The following is an 18,928-nucleotide window of genomic DNA, read 5'->3' on the forward strand; positions in this document are numbered from 1 at the left end:
CAACCCTGTTGAATCTGACGATTATGTGCTTTGGGGTTGCTCTTCTCGAGGAATATCTTTGTGGTGTTCTCTGTATTTCCTGGAATTGAATATTGGCCTGCCTTGCTAGGTTGGGGAAGTTTTCCTGGATAATATCCTGAAGAGTATTTTCCAGCTTGGATTCATTCTGTTCGCTGCATTCAGGTACACCTGTCAAACGTAGATTAGGTCTTTTCACATAGTCCCACATTTCTTAGAGAATTTGTTCATTCCTTTTTACCCTTTTTTCTCTATTCTTGCCTTCCCGTTTTATTTCATTGAGTTGATCTTCAGCCTCTGATATCCTTTCTTCTGCTTGGTCAATTCGGCTGTTGAAACTTGGCCATGCTTCGCGAAGTTCTCGTGTTGTGTTTTTCAGCTCCATCAATTCCCTTATATTCCTTTCTATTTTGTCCATTCTCCTTAGCATTTTGTCAAATCTTTTTTCAAGGTTCTTAGTTTCTTTGCATTGGGTTAGATCATGTTCTTTTAGTTCACAGAAGTTTCTTACTACCCACCTTCTGAAGTCTGATTCTGTCGTTTCATCACAGTTGTTCTCCTTCCTACCTTGTTCCCTTGCTGGTGAGGAGTTGTGATCCCTTGTACGAGGAGAGGTGTTCTGGTTTCGGGTGTTTTCATCCTTTTTGCGCTGGTTTCTTCCCATCTTTATGGATTTATCCACCTGTTGTCTTTGTAGTTGCTGGCTTTCAGATTGGGTCTCTGAGTGGACATTCTGTTTGTCGATGATGAGGTTATTTCTGTTTCTTAGTTTCCCTTCTAACAGTCTAGCCCCTCTGCTGTAGGTCTGCTGAGGTACACTCCAGGCCCTGCCTGCCTGGGGATCACCTGCAGCAACTGCAGAACAGTAAGGGTTGCTACCAGTTTTCTTCTTCTGCTATCTTTGTCCCAGAAGGATACCTGCCAAATGTCAGTCTGATCTCTCCTTTATGAGGTGGCTCTTTGGATATGCAGGGTTCAGGGAGCTGCTTGAGGAGACAGTCTGTTCTTTATAGGAGCTCAAATGCTCAGCTGTGAGCTCCGTTGTTCATTCAGAGCTGCTGGGCAGGTAGGTTTAGGTCTGCTGCAGCAGAACTCATAAACCGCTTTTTGTTCCCAGGTGCTCTGTCCCAGGGAGTTGGGGCTTTATTTATTAGTTTCTGTTGTGCTGCTGCCTTCTTTTTTTTTTTCCTTCAGAGCTTCCCTGCCCAGCGAGGAGGCAGCCTAGTCACTGTCTGCCTGTAGAGGCTTTGCTGAGCTGCTGTGGGCTCCGCCCAGCTACCCAGTGAACTTCCCTGCAGTCCTGTTTATATGGGTGTTGTTAGAACTGCCTGGGCAGTGGTGGCCCACCTCTGTCATGGCGGACTCTTTCTGTACTGGCGGGTTGCCTTGGCAAAGGCGGGCTGCCTCAGCGTTGGCTGACTATCTCCCTAGTGGTGAAGTGTCTCAGTAATGGCGGATGCTCCTACCCGACAGAGCTGGACCATCCCGGGTTCAGCTGTGCTTGCTGTGAAACTCTCAATCTAGAGAGTTTCTGATTGCTGTTCTTTTGTCGGTGTGGGACCAGCCGAACCTGATTGCCTGGCTCCCTGCCTGAGAGCCTTTTTTTTTTAGTTGGTGTTCCAGTCGCCTGTTGAAGAGGTGCCGGGATCTGTGTGTTTTCCCGTGTGGCCACTCAGTGCGCTGGCTTAAATAGCGGCACTGAGATTCGTGGCACTTTTTTTTGCCCTGGAATCTACTGTCCTGGTTCCCTTTTCAGTCCCCTTTTTAAACATATGATTGGGTGACTTCCCATGGCTCTAGTCGCCAGCCAAAAGGGCACCCGGACCAGTGTATTTTGTACGGAGAACCGCTGTGCCGGCGCGCTGATAAAGCAGTCGCGCGGGGCAAAGCAGCGGCGCTGGCCGACACAGCCGCGCTGGCCGAAACAGCCGCACTGGCGACCTGTGGGGCTTCTCCGCCTGGAAATCTCCTAGTCTGTGGGCAATAAAAATGCGGCGTCCACTCACCCTCTGCACTTCCACTGGGAGCTGCAATCCTGAGCGGTTCCTAAACGGCCATCTTGGATCGATCTCCCAGAACATATAATTTTCTATGGAAAATGTGATTAGAGAAAAGACCTGAGCTTATACAAGCATTTCCATGTTTATTAACTTGGGAATTAGAGAAAATCTCAGATAAATTTCTTAATGTCTAGCAAAAAAACTGGTCTTTTTGCTTTCATTTTGATTCCTTATGTCCATTAGTCATACAGTTGCAAGATGTGCTTTTTAAAATATAAACCTGTCTTCTCTCTTACTTGAATAAGTTACATAATCTCAGCCTCAGCTCTCATCTAGAAAATAGGGAGAGGTATATGGGATTATTCAGAAGAGTAAATTTGAAAAATATAAGTAAAATATTTTATACATTGTTGAGCTCCTTAGGTGTTTAATAGGGGTTATGTAATAATTATGTATAAGGCAAACCCCTTACTGTGACAAATAAGGTTCTTTATTATGCTGTCTATACTGCCTTATTTTCAGTACCCCTATCTTATGTTCCACTTGTAAAACCAGTTAATATTTCCCACTTGGCATTTGCCCTGTGATTTCCAGTTCTCCAGTTTGACCTCTCTCTGCTTGTACCTTAATACTGCTTGTTCTCTCTGTTCTCACGGAATCATTCATAGATGTGTATTATAGCATTTCCTACCATATTGCAGTTATCTCTTTTCTTGTTAGTTTCCGTTACTACTCTATGAGATTGTTCAGGGTAGATTTGATGTATTTTTATTTTTGTCTTCTTGTTCCTGGTAACTGTAGACATGTAATTGAATGGTTGGTAAATATTTGTTTAATTGAATGCATGAATGAGTGAACAGATGAATGAAAAGGAGTGGGGAGTAGTTATTAAGGGAAAGGATTTTGGGGCCTGTGTTTATCTCCCAGCTCTGGATTTTACTCTCTTTGTGACCGTCAGTGTGTTACTTAATTTTTTTGTGTCTTCTTTTCTCCACATATGAAATGGGACTAACAGTAGTATTTACTTTGCAGGGTTATAGTGAGGATTTAGATAAGTTAATATGTGTCTAAAGCCCTTAAAATAGTACATGACTCATAGTAAGCTCTATTTAGGTGTTAGCTGCTGGTAATATTTTTATTTTCCTGATGATTCAGAACCCATAGCATCTTTTTTTTTTTTTTTTTGGATTGAATTTTGCTCTTGTTGCCCAGGCTGGAGTGTAGTGGCGCGATCTAAGCTCACCACCACCTCTGCCTCCTGGTTCAAGCGATTCTCCTCCCTCAGCCTCCCGAGTAGCTGGGATTACAGGCATGTGCCACAACCCCTGGCTAATTTTGTATTTTTAGTAGAGACAGAGCTTCTCCATGTTGATCAGGCTGGTCTTGAACTCCCGACTTCAGGTGATCCACCGGCCTCAGCCTCCCAAAGTGTTGGGATTATAGGCATGAGCCACTGCGCCCAGCCCAGAACCCATAGCATCTTTACCGTGATGAATAATATTATCTTTATGTACTGCAAACTTTGAATTTTAAGATAATGTTCAAATCATAAACATTGTTTTATATGATCTGGATTCTTTCTTTTTATAGGGCTCTATGGAGCAAGTCAGTTCTCATTTCTTGGAGCAGACCCTTGACAAGAAGCTGATGTCAGATCTGAGGGTACCTTCTATACTTTGTTGTTTAAACTGGGTTTCTGTAACCAATATGGAGTATGCTGAGTTGTGTTGATTTAATTTGGCAACATTTGTTAAATTAATGTGTGATAACTATATTACATTTTAATTTAAAATCTTAGTAAATTGAACCAAATAACAAGTGACTTCATTAAATTTTGTGTTACTGTAATGAAATACTTTGCCCAGGTTATACTTTACAAAAAAGAGGCAAGATTAATTTTCTAAGCCAGGCACAGTGACTCACACCTGTAATCCCAGCACTTTGGGAGGCTGAGGCAGGCAGATCACCTGAGGTTAAGAGTTCAAGAGAAGTGTGACCAACATGGTGAAACCCCATTTCAACTAAAAATACAAAAGTTAGCTGGATGTGGTGGCCCGTGCCTCTAGTCCCAGCTGCTTGGGTGGTTGAGGCAAAGAATTGCTTGAGCACTGGAGGCCAGAGGTGCAGTGAGCCAAGATCGTACCACTGCACCCCAGCCTGGGCAACAGAGTGGAACTCTGTCTCAAAAGCTAAACAAACAAACAAACAAAAAACCCTAGGAAACTCAAAAGATTAATTTTCTATTTGTTAGGAACTACAAAGACCTATTCTCATTTTGTGAGATGGTATGACATTTTTGGACTTCTTTTTAGCAGCAGTTCCCATGAAAGACTGAATAAAGCCCTTCTCCAAATAGTAACAAAATGCCCTCTACTCCCAGCCTTTTTTCTTCCTTTTTTTTTTTTTTTGGAAACAGGGTCACAACTGTACTGCCCAGGCCGGAATTCAGTGGCACAGTCATAGCTCACTGCAGCTTTGATCTCCTGGGTTCAAGCATTCCTCCCACCTCATCCTTCCTGAGTAGTTGGGACTACAGGCATGCCCCACCGTGGCCAGCTAATTTTTTTTATTTTTAGTAGAGATGAGGTCTTGCTGTGTTGCCCATGCTGGTCTTGAACTCCTGAGCCCAGGCAATACTCCTGCCTCTGCCTCCCAATGTGTTGGGATTATAGATATGAACCATTGTACCGGACCCCAAATGCCTCTTAGGAAATGCCCTTAAGCCTTGATTGTGATGGTTCACTAACCTGGTTAGCAGAACCAGATTTGAGTCTGAGAAAATAATATGTACATTCATTGTCAGTACCTCAATTTTGAAATGATAAAAGTGATATTATAGAGTTGTAGAATTTTTGATAAGGGAAAGGAAAACAATTTACCCATATGTTTACTACCCTAATATAATGACTTTGGTCATTTTGGTATGTGTCTCTCAGCTCTTTCTCTTGTGCATGTTTTTTTTTTTTTTAAGTTTAGTTTTGTTTTGTTTTGTTTGAGACAGAGTCTTGCTCTGTCGCCCAGGCTGGAGTGCAGTGGCGTGATCTTGGTTCACTGCAACATCTGCCTCTTGGGCTTGAGTGATCGTCTCACCTTGTCCTCCTGAGTAGCTAGGATTACAGGTGTGTACCACCACACTCTGCTAATTTTTTGTAGTTTTTGTAGAGATGGGGTTTCATGAGAGGCTGATATATAAAGCAGAGTGCCAGGTCATTCATTTGTGATGAGAAACATAATTGTCAAGTAGACTGGATATTTACTTTTCACCAACCAGTATATTCTACCTTAGGCAATCTTTGTGTAAAGTGAGTTTACTAGATTATTTAGTGACTGTACTGTAGCTAAAATAGAATGCAATGTTGCCAAATAGAAAAATACTTTTACTGGGATTGAAGATAATTGTTTTTGTTTTTTATTTTGTTTTTTTGAGATGGAGTCTTACTGTGTCGCTCAGGCTGGAGTGCAGTGCCGTAATCTCAGCTCACTGCAACCTCTGCTGCCTAGGTTCAAGCAATTCTCCTGCCTCAGCCTCCCGAGTAGCAGGGATTACAGGTGCCTGCCACCATGCCCAGCTAATTTTTGTATTTTTAGGAGAGATGGGGTTTCACCATCTTGGCCAGGCTGGTCTTGAACGTCTGATCTCGTGAGCCACCATGCCCAGCTGAAGATAACTGTTTTCTTAGAGTCAATGTATTGTCTACCCAAGATGGTGTTTGGAAGGGCACTGCCATTATTTGTCTGTCTGGCTATCTCTTTCCTATGTTGCTGCCGCAGCAAACATAACCCATTTTTTTTTTAACACATTCTTTAGCTATCTTTATTCTCTTTAATTAGGTACTTTTGGCTATTAAAGACCAGCTAGCCTTTGGTTACATTGTTAAGTTGAATATGCGTTTCTCTTGTATGAACTATTGATAATTTTTAAAAATGAAACTCATAGAGCAGTTTTGTTTTCTGCCTTCCCATGTTCTCAGGGTGCATCTTAGTGTTCCTTCATGAACCTCCTGTAATTGGTAATTGTTGTTGTCCTCTGCAGAGGAAACGTACTGCACATGAGCGTGCCAAGGAACTTTACAGTTCAGGGGAGTTTTCCAGTGGCAGGAAGTGGGGAGATGATGCTCCCAAGGAAGAAGTAGATACTGGGGCTGTGAACTTGATTGAGTCGGGAGCTTGTGGAGCTTTTGTTCATGGGTTGGAAGATGAGATGTATGGTAAGTATGACTGTATAATAGCAATAGCACTCTTTTATTGAGTGACTGCTATGTCTCAGGCGTTTTACTGTGTAATATACTTGTATTGTTTCATTTAGTTTACACACTAACTCTGGGAAGTACTTACTATGATTTTTATTTTACAAACAGAAGAGGCTGAGATCCAGGTAGTATGAGACAGTGGTTAAGAGCAAAGGATTTGGGTTTAGTCAATCTGTATTTAAATTCCAGCATTTTTATAAAACAGGGATGATAATAACTATCTTTCTGAGTTGTGAGAATTAAATGAGGTTCTATGTATAAAAAGCACTTGGTATAATACATCACCTATTTATAATAAGCTCTTAATAATTGGTAATTAAAATTGATTTTAATAACAATAATAACATGATGTCACTCACCTAGCTAGGAAGAGACAGAGGCAAGATTTAAACCTAGGTATGTCTGACTCCAAAGCCATTATGTGATTGATGAATATTTTATTTCACCTTCATTTTTGAAAGATATTTTGGGCCAGGCATGGTGGCTTACACCCGTAATCCCAGCACTTTGGGAAGCTGAGGCTGGAGGATCACTTGAGGCCAGGAGTTCAAGACCAGCCTGGTCAACAACATGGTGAAACACTGTCTCTACTAAAAATACAAAAAATAGCTGTGTATGGTGGCATGCACCAGTAATCTCAGCTACTAGAGAGTCTCAGATACAAGAATCACTTGAACCCAGGAGTCAGAGGTTGCAGTGAGTACTGGGATTGCACCAACGCACTCCGGCCTGGGCAAGCAACAGAGTGAAACTCTGTCTCAAAAAAAATCAGTAAAATAAATATAGAAAGATATTTTTGTGGGAATGAAATTCTAGATTAATAAGGTTTTTTTCCCCAAGAGTTTTATTTTCTGAGACAAGGTCTCACTCTGTCACCTAGGCTGGAGTGCAGGTGTGATCACAGCTCGCTGAAGCCTTGACTTCCTGGGCCTAAGCAGTCCTCCCACCTCAGCCTCGTGAGTAGCTGGAACCACAAGAACGTGCCACCATGCTTGGCCAATTTTTTAATTTTTTGTAGAGATAGGGCTTCACTATATTGCACAAGATAGTCTTGAACTCCTGGGTTCAAATGATACTTTTGCCTTGGCCTCTTGAAATGTTGGGATTGCAGTCATGAGCCACTGTGCGTGGCCTCTACCAGCTTTTAAAGATATTGCTCCACAGTTTTCTATGTTGAGAAATCAGCTGGCATTTTTATCTTCCTCTGTATATAATGTGTCTTTATCACAAGGTGCTTTTAAGATTTTGCTTTATCACTGGTTTTAAGCAATTTGATTATGATATGCCTGGGTATAGTTCATGTGATATTTCTTTTGCTTGGAGTTTGTTGAGCTTCTTGAATCAGTGGTTTATGGTTTTCATCACAGTTGGAAACTTTTTTTTTTTTTTTTTTTGCTATTATTCCCTTCTTTCTCTTTTTTTTTTTTGTGGGAGTGGGGGGACAGAGTTTCAACCAGGCTGGAGTGCAGTGGCATGATCTCGGCTTACTGCAACCCCTGCCTCCTGAGTTCAGGCAATTCTCATGCTTCAGGCTCCTGAGTAGCTGGGACTGCAGGCGCTCACCACCACCCCCAGCTAATGTTTGTATTTTTAGTAGAGATGGGATTTTGCCATGTTGCCCATGCTGGTCTCAAACTCCTGAGCTCAACTTATCTGCTGCCCACGTCAGCCTCCCAAAGTGTTTGGATTACAGGTGTGAGCCACCTCACCTGGCCACTATTATTTCTTTAAATATTTCTCTGGCTCTGTGGCCCTTTGGCAACTTTAATTACACATGCATTAGGAAACTGACATTGTCTTATAGCTCACTGATCTTCTTTCTTTTTTTTCCCCCCAGTTTTTATTTTCTCTTTGTGTTTGATTTTATATACTATCTATTGCCTTGTCTTTGAATTCTTTAAGATATAATCTGATGTTAATCCCATCCAGTATATTTTTCATTTCAGGCATACAGTTTTTGTCTCTAGAAGTTTGATTTGAATTTGGGTTTTTTCCATCCTGGACCACATAAGGAGACCCTATCTCCACAAAAAATTTAAAATTAGCCAGTCGTGTTTATGCACACCTATAGTCCCAGCTACTTGGGAGGCTGAGGCAGGAGGATTGCTTAAACCCAGGAGTTAGAGGTTGCAGGGAGCCATGATCACACAAGTGCACTCTAGCTTAGGTGACAGAGCAAGACCCTGTCTCAAAAACAGGAAGAAAGAATTTGGGTCTTTTTAGTGTCTAGCATGTCTTTCTTAACATACTTAATCTTTTGTCTAGCTTTGTCAACAGATATGTTTATAATAACTGTCTTACTTCCTTGTTTACTAGGTCTATTTCTGTGATTCCTAGGTTGGTTTTGATAGATATTTTTTCCTCTTCTATTATATTATCCTATGTATTTTCCTGTCTAGTAATTTTTAATTGGATTCCAGACATTGTAGATTTTACTTTATTGGATACTGAACATTATTTTATTCCTATAAATACTTTTGAGCTTTGTTCTGGGGTCCATTTTTTCAGGTCTTATTTTTAAACTTTGTTAAACAGGATTAGAGTAGCATTTAGCCTATGGCTTACTTTTCTCTACCACTGAAGCAAAAACCTCTTGTTTTTCACTACTTGAAGCAAAACCTCTCTTTTTTCTTTTCTTTCTTTATTTCTTTTTTTTTTTTTTTTTGAAATGGAGTTTCGCTCTTGTTACCCAGGCTGGAGTGCAATGGCACGATCTCGGCTCACCGCAACCTCCGCCTCCTGGGTTCAGGCAATTCTCCTGCCTCAGCCTCCTGAGTAGCTGGGATTACAGGCACGCGTCACCATGCCCAGCTAATTTTTTGTATTTTTAGTAGAGACGGGGTTTCACCATGTTGACCAGGATGGTCTCGATCTCTTGACCTCGTGATCCACCCGCCTCGGCCTCCCAAAGTGCCGGGATTACAGGCTTGAGCCACCGCGCCCGGCCTCTTTTTTTTTTTTTTTTTTTTTTTTTTGAGGCAAGGTCTTGCTCTGTCGCCCAGGTTGGAGTGCCATGGTGCAATCACGGCTCACTGCAGCCTTGACCTCTTGGGCTCAAGTGACCCTCCCACCTCAGCTTCCTGAGTAACACAGGACCACAGGTGTGCACTACCACACCTGGCTAATTTTTATATTTTTTGTAGAGACAGGGTTTTGCCATTTGCGCAGGCTGGGCTTGAACTCCTGGCCTCAAGCAATCCAGCCACCTTGGCCTCCCAAAGTTTTGAGATTGCAGGCATGGACCATCACACCTGGTTGCAAAATTCTTCTAAGTAAACTGTGGTTTTATAGGCCCTGTGTGAGTTCCGGAGATTATTTCTTCTCATTTTTTTGGGTGGTTTTTTTCCCAGGACTCAGATGGTCTCTATCTCACAGATCAGAACTCAGCTGAAGACTTGAGGTGACCATCTGCAGATCTCCCAAGCTTTCTGTCTCTCTGTGTAGTTCTCTCCTTTTCAGTAATTTGCCCTATGAACTCAGACTACATTGGCCTTCCCAAACTCACAGCTCAGTCTTCTCAACTCAGGGAGAGAGGACCTAGTGCCTGGAGTCTCTCTAAACTAAATTGCTATAATCATTGAGATCACCTCATTTTCTTTTCCCATTCAGGGGTTGCAATCCTTTATTGCCAGATGCCCAGTGTCTGGAATGCTGTTGTTTCATATTATTTTGTCTCTGTCTCATCCTTGGAGGGTAAAGCTGGTCCTCATTACTCTATCTTGTAATACACATCCCATAAAGCCCTTGTGATTCCCATATGCTATCTGTCTAACACAGATCCCAGAATTTCACTGCTTTGATATGATTGACTCGTCTGTTCATTATCAGCAAGTGTAACAGACCTAGCGAGATAATGTTAATTGTCCAAATTTACAGTAAATTTGTGCCAGAGACCTGTGCCAGGTCTTAAAAATGTCTATAAAAACATACCTCAGGATAGAAAATACTTCTTAGAAGGACAAGAATATTAATTTTGAAAGACAGTTTTTCATCTGTAGTTATAAAAATTGGGCTAGCCTATCATTTGTTCTAAAATGTTCCATATATAGAAACTAAATAAAGCTACCTCTGCTTTTTGATTCTCTATGAACTTAAAATATGAATTGCAAACCTATTTTACCCTAAAATGAATAACTGAAACCTATTTTGTTCCTATTAGCATTTTTGCTTTGTTTAGTTTCTGCAACTGAATTTCATCACTTTTAACATTTATATGATTTACTTATACAGTTTTCAGTTTGCCATTAAGATTTTTTTTTTTTATACTGGGCATAGCATTAAAAGCTTTATTTTCTGTAAGCTGGTAAACCAATCCCTTAAGAAAGTTTGGTTTTGACATGAAGACCATTTTTAAGGAAGCCTATTGTAAAAATTTTCTTTTTATCACAGCTAGCCTAATCACACACAAAATTTCATAAATCCCCCTTTACAAACCCTGTTGTGACTTACACAGACCATCTACAATATGCTTTCACACTCTTGTCCTATACTACCTCTTTCTTACATAACTGGTACTTTTACCCTAGGGCAATAATTTACCACACAATATTCTTTTTTTTTTTTTTTTTTTTGAGACGGAGTTTCACTCTTGCTACCCAGGCTGGAGTGCAATGGCGCGATCTTGACTCACCGCAACCTCCGCCTCCTGGGTTCAGGCAATTCTCCTGCGTCAGCCTCCTGAGTAGCTGGGATTACAGGCACGCGCCACCATGCCCAGCTAATGTTTTTTGCATTTTTAGTAGAGACAGGGTTTTACCATGTTGACCAGGGTGGTCTCGATCTCTTGACCTCATGATCCACCCGCCCCGGCCTCCCAAAGTGCTGGGATTACAGGCTTGAGCCACCGCGCCCGGCCGCACACAATATTCTTTTTAAACAAAATTACGTTTTCGGTTATTTATTTTTGAGACAGAGTTTTACTCTTGTCACCCTGGCTGGAGCGCAATGGTGCAATCCCAGCTCACTGCAACCTCCACATCCTGGGTTCATGCAATTCTCCTGCCTCAGCCTCCCAAGTAGCTGGGATTACAGGTGCCAGCCACCATGCCCAGTGAAAGGCAGAAGGAGTGTATTTTTTTTCTTTCTCACTAGAGAAATGGTTAGGACATTATTATTGTCTATAGCACTTTTTATTTTATTATTATTTTTTTTAAAGACAAAGTCTCTCTGTCACCCAGGCTGGAGTGCAATGGCATGGTCTAGGCTCACTGCAACCTGCCCCTTCCAGGTTCAAGCCATTCTCCTGCTCCAGCCTCTCGAGTAGATGGGATTACATACATATACCACCACACCCGGCTAATTTTTTCTTTTTTTTTTTTTTTGTATTTTTAGTAGAGACAGAGTTTTGCCATGTTGGCCAGGCTGGTCTTCAACTCCTGACTTCAGGTGATCTGCCTACCTTGGCTTCCCAAAGTGCAGGGATTACAGGCGTGAGCCACCACACCTGGCCAGTAGCATCTTTTCTTGTAGTAGGCACACCGATTCTGTCCCTGGGGCCAGAAAATCAGGGGCTCTTGTCTGTGTATCCTAGATGCTGATCACACAACACTTTCTCAGGTTGGGCAATTCTTATGTGGTGGGGGCTTAAAGCGACTGTTAATAGTTTTTTTTTTTTTTTTTTTTTTTTTTTTAAGACGAGGTTTCACCATGTTGGTCAGGCTGGTCTTGAACTCCCGACCTCAGGTGATCCGCCCGCCTTGGCCTCCAAAGTGTTTGGATTACAGGCGTGAGCCACCGCGCCTGGCCACCATTAAGACTTTTTAAATAAATTTTTTTATTTTTAATTTTTGTTGGTACATACTAGACATATATATTTAAGGGGTACATGAGATGTTTTGATAGAGGCATGGAATATGAAATAATCACATCATCTAGAATAGGATATCTATTTCCTTAATGATTTATCCTCTGTGTTACAAATGTTATTAAGATGTAATCAAATTAAGTTTGAAAAATGAGTAGGCCATAACCAGTTATCAGCTATGACAGCTTTCTAATTTTATCACATTGATAAAATTCTGGGTAAATTTGGGTTTTAGGGCCACATTGCTGGGAATGAAATGGAACCTTATTTCACTGGCTGTTTAGTCTAGTGCCTCACATACTTCTAGTCTTCTAATTTATCTATCTTCTCCCTTCTTTTTGGGACTTTGTGCATGCAGCTCTTCTTCTAGAAAGGCCTTTTTCTTTTGGCTTAGTAGCTCTTTTAGATACTATTTTTAGGAATCATATGTTACAGAAAGCCACCTCTGATCCCATTGATTGGGCTATATTTCTTCATGTACATTTTCTTACATTACCTGTGCTTTTCCATGGTAACAGTCATCACTCTGTAATACAGTTAACTGTTCTTGTTTGTAAGCCTGAGGGGCAATCTTACTTTTGTTCATCTTTGTATCTTTAGTACTAAGTACAAAGCTAATAAGTAGTTAAGTCTGGACCCAGTTATACATGTGCGGATGCTGAGAATCAGTCTTTTTTAGAATATAGTATAGTAGATCCCTTTTCTCTGCTCTGTACCCATGGGGAGTCTGTGATATATTATTTATTTATTTTTAATTAAAGTTTTTGTCTACTTTAATCTGAATAATAATGATACTATTATTTACTAATTGACTTTTTAAAAAGTACTTTACTGTGGTTGGAATACTGTAAGACAACTTAGTTTTCAAGAAGTTTAGTTAATGTAGACAGACTTGATCACACATATGTAAAGTCAGATTTAAACCATAGTCCTTGTGACAATAAAGTCCATGTTCTTAGATCAACGTGAAGGTGGATGTTATGTGAAACTGTGAGCATAGAGATCTCCCAGGGAGAGTTTATAGACTGAGAGGAGTAGAGAATAGAAGATAGCCTCAAGGAGAAGGAATCCATCTTGTACTTTTCCCATGGCTCTTAATTTGAGTTAATATATATGTGTGTGTGTATATATACACACACCACATATATATAATATGGGGCTTCAGTGTGTTGCTTAGACTGGCCTTGAATTCCTGGGCTCAAATGATCCTCCCACCTCAGCCTCCTGAGTAGCTGGGACTTTGGTGTATGCCACTGCACCTGGCTGATGTGCAGTTTTGTTTTGTTTTAATGAGACAGGGTCTCTCTCACTCTGTCACCCAGGATGGAATGTAGTGGCATGATCATGCCTCACTGCAGCTTTGAACTCCTGGGCACAAGTGATCTTCTTGCTTCAGCCTCCCAAGTAGATGGGACTATAGGCATGTACCACCACACTTGGGTAATTTGATTTTTTGTGTTTTGTTTTTGTTTTGTTTTGAGATATGGTCTCACTCCATCACCCAGGCTGGAGTGCAGTGGCACGAACTTGGCTCACTGTAATTTCTGCCTCCCAGGCTCAAGTGATCCCCCACCTCAGCCTCCCAAGCAGCTGAGACAACAGGTTCATGCTACCACACCCAGCTAATTTTTAAAAATTTTTGGTAGAAACGGAGTTTTACCACGTTGCCCAGCCCGGCTCAAGTGATCTGCCCACCTTGGCTTCCCAAAGTGTTAGGATTACAGGCGTGAGCCCCTGTGCCTAGCCTGATGTGCAGCTTTATTGTTCTCTTTTTTCTAGAGGTTCGTATCGCTGCTGTGGAGGCCCTCTGCATGTTGGCCCAGTCTTCACCCTCTTTTGCTGAGAAGTGCCTTGATTTCCTGGTTGACATGTTCAATGATGAAATTGAAGAAGTACGTCTGCAGTCCATACATACCATGAGAAAAATCTCTAACAATATCACCCTCCGAGAAGATCAGCTTGACACTGTCTTGGCTGTGCTAGAGGTGAGTATTTCTAGTTTGTTACTCATTTCTTCATACCTGCCCCCAGCTGTTAAAAATCAGGTATTGTGCTAGGCATTGGTGACAGAACAGTTATCAAGCAGCATAGTTCTGCTTTCTATACCTCTTCCCTAAGATGGAAGAAATTGACTGTGAAACAAGAAATTTGAATAAGCTTGGTCTTTCTGTGATTAAGAAAGGATAGGATGCCTTAAGGAATTAAGGGTTTATTATAATGATAGCATAGAGTTGAAGAGATGGGAGAGTGGAGGAAGTGGCTACAGATAAGGTAGGGGCTAAATAATGAAGAGTTCTATTCAACCTTTAATTTGATTTTATTCTTGTAGTGAATTATAGGCTGTTACAGCAGCAAGTGCTCTTGGGGATTGATTCATCTACCCTGGGAATTTTATAGAGGAAAAAAGTGAGTTGTCTGAGGCAGTTAGTGGCTGCACGAGAATGTAAACAGAGTTGCTTCCCAGGCCGTACAGCTCTATGTGGTTCTTCAATTATTTTTCTAAAATGTCTAGATTTTATTTGCAACTACAAAAGTTCTTCATAGTATTCATAATTGGAGTTTGGCCTCTGTTTTCCTTTTTTGAGGAAGACGGGGTTCAGATGTGAAAGGGATAGTAAATAGGTGCTTAGTTATTAGAGCACTTATAGTGGATTTCTACTGCGTACATTAAAGAACAGCTGGTGCTTTGGTTTTGAAGGTCCCTTACCATTCTCTCAGCTGCTTAGCACTTTTACTAAGATTTTTCCTGAATTATAAATCTTTATAATTTTTTTGTGTATTTTTTCCTGAAAATAAGTTTACATTTTATATGTGGTTCCTCATGGGTGGTCTCATACATAGTCCAGCCACTCCTTTCCTTTTTAGCTTTCTTTTCAACCATTCCTCACCTTGAACTTCATGCTGAAGTCACTTTCCTACACATACTGCATTTCCTCACAATTTTGCCTTCAATGTAATTTTCCCCCCTTTTGTAAGTGGCTTGCAAAGCTGCCACTTTGACCTAGGGGTATTCAACTTATTCCCACAGCCTACATTAGGCAACACATCCAGGAAGCTTTCCCTAACTGCTACTTCCAGTCCTAGGAGGGCTAAATGCCACTTCTCTATTCCCATAGCACCCTGCGTATACTGCCCTAGCATTTTTCAGTAATTCTGTCTTTCGGAAGACTGTAAGCTTCGCAAGGGGTCTTTACTTTACTTTTTCTTTTCTGTCTGTTTTTGAGGCAGAGTCTCGCACTGTTGCCCAGGCTGGCGTGCAATGGTGCAATCTTAACTTACTGCAACCTCTATCCCTTGGTTTCAGCCAATTCTCCTGCCTCAGCCTCCCAAGTAGCTGGGATTATAGGCACACACCACAGTCCCTGACTAATTTTTGTGTATTTTTTTTTAGTAGAGATGGGGTTTTGCCATGTTGGCCTAGCTGGTTTTGAACTCTTGACCTCAAGTGATCCATCCACCTTGGCCTCCCAAAGTGCTGGGATTACAGGCACACACCACAGTGCCTGGCTAATTTTTGTATATATTTTTTTAGTAGAGATGGGGTTTTACCATGTTGGCCAGGCTGGTTTTGAACCCCTGACCTCAAGTGATCCATCCACGTTGGCTTCCCAAAGTGCTGGGATTACGGTGTGAGCCATCATGCCAGGCCGACTTTTTATTTTTTTTTATTATCAATGTCTTGCAGCAGTGTCTGGCACAATTAGGTGCTCAGAAAATGTTTGCTCTGTAGCTCAGCTATGTTCCAAGCTATGTTTTGATGTACAGAATTGTTCACAGGTATGCTTATTTGTTGGCATAAGGTACATAACTCACAAAGAATCCTTTCCTTTTAATTCTGTTTGGGAGATCAGACTCATATAAACTTACAGTAGACTGTTCTTCTACCCTGCTGTGCACTGCTCCCTTACATTTTCTGTGTCACTGTACTTCATTGCTTTGAACCTTACCTTGCTGACCCTTCCAGCTAGAATTTGCTTTTTGTTGTTGTTGTTGTTGCTATGCCAAGATCCTACCCTGCCTAGAAAAATTCACATTTTTATTCAACAAGCAGTATCTATGTGTTGGAAATACAGTGTTATCAAAACAGGATCCCTGCTTTCATGAAACTTACATTCTTAAAGAGATGGAGTCAACAAACAAAGTGATTTCAGATGATGATAAATGTTACACAGAAGATAAACAGTATGATGGAGGAATGAGGAATTTCACTACAATTTGAGTGGTTAGTAAAACCTTTCTGAGGAGATGATGTTCAAGTTGAATCTTGAAAGATAAAGAGAAGTTAGCTATGTGAAGACTGGGAGAAGAACTTCAGGTAGAGGCAACAGCTAGTGGGAAGACTCTAAGGCACAAGTGAGCTTTGTTGTGTTTGCAGAATAAAGAGAAAGCCAGTAGGATTGAACCATAGTGAGAAAGTAGAAATGTGGCATAAGATGAAGTCTGAGAGAGGCATTGGGGACAGGTAGAGAGCCTTGTAGGCCATTTTAAGATGTTTGGATTTTATTCTAACATTATGGAAAACTATTGCAGAATTTTATAAATAGGAGTGACATTTCAATTTGCTTCTCATTTAATGTTTCTCATTCTTGAAGTCTTCTTGAAATTCACATCAGCTAGATTGACTCTTTCCCTCACTCCTCCATTGAACACATACAGGTATACCTCTCTTTATTGGGCTTTGCAGATATTGTGGTTTGTGTGATTGTTTGTTTTTAATAAATTGAGAGATTGTGGCACTGAGCGAGTCTGTTGGTGCCATTTTTCCAATAGCATGTGCTCACCTTATGTCTGTGTCACATTTTGGTAATTCTTGCAATATTTCAAACTTGTATTATCACATCTGTTATGGTGATCTTTGATCAGTGATCTTTGATGTTACTGTTGTAATTGTTTTGGGATCCCACAGACAGTGCCTAAATATGATGGCAAACTTAAGTGTGTGTGTTTTGAGTGTTCCACTAACTGGCCATACCCGGTTTCTCTCTTAGCCTTTCTTCTTAGCCTGTCCTTTTTCCTAGTTGCAAAAAGGCTCTTTTAGCTTTAGCATCATGTTTGAGTTCCAGATAGGTTGGAGAAGGGAGGTTAAAGAATAAAGGGGACAAAGCTACTGCCTCTAGTCCTTAATTTATCAGTAAAATGAAAGATATTTCAGGAATTTTAGCTAAAGAACTTCCACATATTTTTTTTTTACATGGCCACCCTAGATGGGCAGGTGGCTAGGGAGAAGGGGACGGTAGATAGAGGCTGAGTCTGCTAACCAACAGTAACTACTGTTATTATTAATTTTTTTTAAAGGATTCATCCAGAGATATTCGAGAGGCTCTTCATGAACTCTTATGCTGTACTAATGTTTCAACCAAAGAAGGGATTCATCTTGCATTGGTGGAGCTGCTGAAAAATTTAACCAAGTACCCTACTGATAGGGACTCCATATGGAAGTAATGACTTTTTTGCCCATTTACTCACTGAGTCCCATAATGTGGTAAATGTACAATGCTGACATTTGTTCTGTCCTTATAGTTTGAGGATAGTATGGCCCTGAATTTTGCCTCTAATTTAGAAACCTGATTCAACTTAACCAAACTCTTAAGAATCTGATTCCTAAGCTGAGTATCACATTTCAGATTACTTATTAATATGTCCATCTATCCACTTAGCAGATACTATGTGCCTGCTGTGTGCTGACTATGCACCAACTCCTATGGTAGCTGTTACAAGTATAGAAATGAATTAATTAGATTTCCTCTTTCTCATATATAGTGGGTTTTTTGTTTTGTTTTGTTTTTATTTTTTGAGATGGAGCCCTGTTCTGTTGCCAGGCTGGAGTGCAGTGGTGCGATCCCAGTTCACTGCAACCTCTGCCTCCTGGGTTCAAGCAATTTCTGGCCTCAGACTCCTGAGTAGCTGGGACTACAGGCATGCACCACCATGCCTGGCTAATTTTTGTTTCGCTTTTTTTGAGACGGAATCTCGTTCTGTCATCCGGACTAGATTGCAGTGGTACAATCTCGGCTCACTGCAACCTCTGCCTCCCGGGTTCAAGCAATTCTCTTGCCTCAGCTTCTTGAGTAACAACTGGTATTACAAGTACACACCACCACACCCAGCTAATTTTTGTATTTTTTTTTAGTAGAGATGGGGTTTTACCATGTTGGTCAGGCTGGACTTGAGCTCCTGACCTCAAGTGATCCACCTGCCTTGGCCTCCCAAATTGCTGGGATTATAGGTGTGAGCCACTGCATCTGGCCACTGCTATATAGTGTTAATCACTCCTGTGTCTATTTTGCATTTTTGTAAAGAATCAGATCCATCATCATAGAGATTATAGGCAGGGCAGGAGGCAGAGCTATGTAAGATGGGAAATCACAATCATTTTCTCCTTTGATTATCTCTAGTTTTATTCAGTACTATCAACTTATTAACACTGTTCATTAATATAAATATATAAATGTGTTTTCTACATGTTTAAATTAATATAAATTATATTAATATAAATGTGTGTTCTACATGTTTAAATGAGTTTATATGATGAGACCACTTCAACTGTGTATAGTTTGTCTTTAAAAATGTTGTTACTAAAAGTAGAAAAACTATGGGTTGAATCAGCTACTTAGAAAATATATCAAAACTGACCAACATGGTGAAACCTCATCTCTACTAAAAATAGAAAAATTAGCTGGACGTGGTGGCAGACGCCTGTAGTCCCAGCTACTTGGGAGGCTGAGTCAGGAGAATCACTTGAACCCAAGAGGTGGAGGTTGCAGTGAGCCGAGATTGTGCCACTACACTCCAGCCTGGACACGAGTGAAACTCTATCTCAAAAAAAAAGAAGAGAAAAGAAAATATATTAAAACTGA

General features: G+C 40.9%; 1 protein-coding gene across 2 annotated transcripts in view; it reads left to right on the plus strand.

Moving 5' to 3' along the window:
• The window catches only part of INTS4 (integrator complex subunit 4), a 124,707-nt gene that overhangs the window by 51,433 nt on the left and 54,346 nt on the right, over nt 1–18,928 (plus strand). For both annotated transcript variants that reach the window (XM_032295920.1, XM_032295921.1), the window contains exons 9-12: nt 3,609–3,680; nt 6,052–6,226; nt 13,851–14,056; nt 17,367–17,509. In XM_032295920.1, coding sequence (XP_032151811.1) covers nt 3,609–3,680; nt 6,052–6,226; nt 13,851–14,056; nt 17,367–17,509 — 596 coding nt within the window. The remainder of the gene's footprint in view (nt 1–3,608; nt 3,681–6,051; nt 6,227–13,850; nt 14,057–17,366; nt 17,510–18,928) is intronic.

This window comes from Sapajus apella, unplaced genomic scaffold (genome assembly GCF_009761245.1).
Source record: "Sapajus apella isolate SASKATOON/1434 unplaced genomic scaffold, GSC_monkey_1.0 scaffold34, whole genome shotgun sequence".
Taxonomy (NCBI): Eukaryota; Metazoa; Chordata; class Mammalia; order Primates; family Cebidae; genus Sapajus; species Sapajus apella.